This window comes from Gavialis gangeticus, unplaced genomic scaffold (assembly GCF_001723915.1).
Source record: "Gavialis gangeticus isolate Ggan-Ray unplaced genomic scaffold, GavGan_comp1, whole genome shotgun sequence".
Lineage (NCBI taxonomy): Eukaryota > Metazoa > Chordata > Crocodylia > Gavialidae > Gavialis > Gavialis gangeticus.
Window position 1 is genome coordinate 18,947,737 of NW_017729004.1, and position 4,098 is coordinate 18,951,834.

The following is a 4,098-nucleotide window of genomic DNA, read 5'->3' on the forward strand; positions in this document are numbered from 1 at the left end:
GGACCCGCGGCGCGACACCCTCCGCGCCGTGGCCTCTGCATATTTAATTGAGGCTCGCGCTTCTCCCTGGCAGAGGCGCGCGTCGACACTCAGAGGTACAGTGAGATTTAAGGTGGTCGGGAGAGATCGCGGCGGAGAGCGGTCCCTCGCCCCAGCCCCCGCGGGAAAGCCGGCCGGGGGCCAGGGCAAAGTTGCGGGCAGCCCTCCCACCCCAGCGCGCTGCTGCGGGGCGAGGGCTATGGCAGCACCGGAGCGGGGTCTTACATATATCAACAGTGCACATAAATAAATAAATACACAGATAAAAATCCAGCCCCTCCCCAGCAAACCCTCGCTGTTGACCTATATTTGGAGGAAACCCGCTCCCAGCGTCTGGATGCCGGCTGCACTTTCCAAACTCCAGCACCCGTGGACCCACTGGCTTCCCCCATTTCCCATGAACAACAGGCTGGGACTGTCTGAGGGCTATTTTTTTTTTTTTTTTTTTTGTGCATAAAATGGTTCCGCATTCTGATTGCAGCCGAGGTGGAACATTTACCCAGTTGTAAACCTTGTGCTAGCTGATTAAAAAAAAAACAAACCCCAAACCACAAGTGATGCAATGCTGATAAGTTGCAAGTCCCTCCCCTCTGGAAGTACCAGAGCATCCTTAAAGAAATATCAATATATTTACGCTCTGATGGGCACAATTGCAAATGATGGGATTGCAATACAAGCCATATAATGCAGGAACAGGAGAGGCATGGTCGATTCTGCTTCAGCTGCTTTTGTGAGTGCGAGGTTTCCATAGCTGCTAAATTTAGAATGGGCTTGCAAGGAAAAATAAGGAAGGGCAAATAATAACACAGCATCAAAACCAAGCCAGGCGCTGCACCGAGCCAGGGCTGCATTTGTAATAATGAATGAGTGGCCTGGCGGTCACCATACACTTGGGGTCCTCCGAGCCGTCTGCAATTCGTTTGATCAAAGTGCAGCCTTGGGGACAAATGCAAACAGAAATCTCTACCCAAGTTACAGGGGACGCCATGGCCCGGTTCTAAGGGCAAGTATCACATCAAAGCCCAACACATGTCTAGCAATAGGCAGCTTCCCTCTGCAAACTTATCGGGCTATAAAGATGTAGGCTTACATTTAAGAAGGCACCTCCCCGGGTGAGTGTTGGGGGAGGGGATGTCTTTCAAAAATACCAAGACAGATGCTTCATTTATCATTGCTCAGATATGTTAACAAACAAATATATATGCATCTATGTGGCTCTACCTGAGTCATCAGTCTGTCAGCTCCAGTGTTCTCTTCATCCTTAAAAATAATGTCAGGGTTGTAATTTGGGGTTAGTTCTTTAAATCTCTCGGAGTTTCTTATGATCTTCCCTTCATATCTTCCACTGGCCCCTAGGGTCTTCTCTGCCACATTGGGGATATACTGCTTATAGGCTAAAGGGGTCAGTTTTTTGGGGTGTCTCCTTTTTCCAATCCCCCTGCCCGGTCCACAAGGCAGCCCCGAGGAGACCAAAAGAGCGCAGATGAAGCCCACCAAGAGAATTCTTGTCAACAGCAGCATTTCGTCCATTGAATCCAATTACTTCCCAGCTTTCTGTGGCTATCCCTGGCTGTCTCTCTAGATAGCTCTCTTCCTATGTCCTTGTCTGCTTTCTGAATCGTATGCTATCCACCGATCCCTAGCAAGACAGGTGCTGGAATGGCAGGCTCTAGGTCGCTGATAACGGAACACATCGGAGTTGGGTCGTGAGACAGCAATCGGGAGACAAAAAGGGTCTGATTTTAATGGTAGCAAGGCTAGAGACGCTTGTGAGAGGAGTCTGCCTTAGTTCTATATTATAGCTGCCAGGGCCGAGTCCTGATTGGCCAAGGCGAGACAGCTTGTCTTCTGATGTATTAACCCTCAAAAAGGCAACAAATTCTTGAAAGATTTTTTTTCCTTTTACCTGAAGCGCTCGGAGCTGAAAGGGGTGGAGACTGCGCTTTCTTGGGATAACATCAATTACATGCTGGGTTTTTTTGTGTTTTTTTTTTAACTTTCTTGGCAGAATGGTACATATGTCAGCAACAGTAACAAATGCCCCCGTGAAACAGGGAGAAAAGATGATCAGGCTGCCTCCCTGCTAGTCAAGTTTTCAAGGGCAGTTTAAAGCAATATAAAACAGCGCCTTGGCTATCACACCACGTCGCAATTTTTTTTTTTCCCCAGGGGCAAAATGACAAGCCCATTTCATGATGAACCCCCCCAAGTGCCTGGGAATCAGTCTTTTTTTTTTTTTTTTTTGTCCATTGAGTTACAATCCTGCACTCTCATGAAAGCAATGCAACTTGAAAAAAAACCAACACACACTTGTCCTCCCAGCAGTGAAGTGACTGCATTAGAAGAGGGCGAGACAAGTCATTTTGATATAGAAGTGGCAGTTTTATAAAGTTCCTGGTGTGTGACTTTTACAGGACACGACTGCTTGTGAGGGGCACTTCATTGCCCTAGTCTTCAGAAAATATTGGACCTGAAGGAAGAAGGCAGCAGCGAACTGATTCAAAGCTGCAGCCCAGGTTTGGTGTCCCGAGCAAGTTGGGGCTCCGGGCTTTGTTTCTTTGGTCGAGCTGGGAAAAGTGCATTTCAGCCCCTTATACCCGCCTCCTCGTGGGGTGTCATTACGTTTTGAAGAAAAGCAAGGTGTTGAAAGCATCCGCAAACACAATTACCAGAGATCGATCCAAGCCAAGTGAATGGAAAGGGGATAAGTTTAATGTTAAATTAATTGTTATCTCATGCAGCGTGGCAAGTGATGTCTTTATCCCCATCTCCAAAAGCTACTAATCAGACAAAGGTGTTGAGAGACGAGCAAAATTGCAGCGAGATGGGGCTGATAGAGCAGGTTAGACAGAAGAGCAGAGTCCCATAAGAACAAACACTCCTGCTCCTGCAAAAAGCTCAGTTGCTTTTGCTCCAAAGAAAATACAATTTACCCAAGAATTTAGAAACTTTGAAGAATTTTTTTTAAAAGACTTCTTTAAAAACCTGGACGGCTTGTTGGCGTAATTCAAGAGTTCCCCTTGCCCGCAAAGGTGCGGGGAGTCCTCTTTATTCAACGAGACAAACTTTGTGGGACAAGCAGCAATGGAAGTTTCCCACAACTGTTAAGTAACTCATGGACTTTGAAAAAGAAGTCGTGGACTTCAAAAAGCAGTGTTGAGGTAGTAAAGAGGGTTGTGCCAGGGAGCAGGGTGGCAGTGGCAGGGACCTAGCTGGGATGCTTCCTCCTTTCAGCAAACTTTACAAGGAAAGAAGCCGAATGAACTTGATCCAGAGCTGTCTGCCCGCCGTCGACGGGCGGTGAAGTCGGCTTCTCGCCTTGCTGCTGTCTTTAAGGTTTCAGGGATTTTCTTTGCCCAACGCCAAACTCTGAAGCTGCGAAGGAGCTGAGAAGTTGGAGATTTACTTCCCGAGCGCTGAGCAAGTTTAAGAAACAAGTGATATCAGGGCCAAAGGGCTTCGTGGCACCATGTTTTCCTACAAACTAAGTCCTCTCTTTGTGTGTGCGTGTGAGAAGACAGGTACAAGGAATACGTAATTTATACAACAGAGTGTATGCTCTTTTGATGTGGTTGCCTTAAACAGCATGACTTGATGTAACAGTTGATTAAATAGTGCCAGGGTATAAAACCCCAACCTGTTCCAAATGGCGGGGGAGCGTGCAAATCTTTTATCACGCCTCCTGCCCACCCCCGAAGGGGAGATGATCAATACCCCAGTTAGTGAGCGCGTGGACGTTGCCATGAAGAAGTCTAGAGAACAAGGACAAACGCCCTCATTATCAGATTGCCATATGTACAAAGCAGTCACCCAAAGATCAACAGGGAAGGAAACGCAAAGAAGGAATTAATTAAATGCCAGTAATAAATGCAGGGGGAGGAGGGGGGAGAGAGAAATCAAGAAAAGTTGTAACGATGGGAAGCTTAAAATCAGCCTGCGATCAAATTAGAGGTGAAAGAAAGCAGAGCCGTTTTCGGGGCTGGGTCTGGTCTGTTTCAGCCGGGGCCGGGCTCCCAGCGCCGGCCGGGGGATAGCGGGGGGTTTCCGTGGGGGGCGGCG

The 4,098-nt window shown here is 47.8% G+C and overlaps 1 protein-coding gene across 1 annotated transcript in view; it reads right to left on the reverse strand.

Annotated features, from left to right (window-relative positions):
* Nucleotides 1-1,859, reverse strand: part of SHH (sonic hedgehog) — a 12,208-nt gene extending 10,349 nt beyond the window's left edge. The window contains exon 1 of the mRNA XM_019508154.1: nucleotides 1,261-1,859. Within this exon, the coding sequence (XP_019363699.1) occupies nucleotides 1,261-1,569 (309 nt within the window). The 5' untranslated portion in view covers nucleotides 1,570-1,859. The remainder of the gene's footprint in view (nucleotides 1-1,260) is intronic.
* Nucleotides 1,860-4,098: the final 2,239 nt, after the last annotated feature.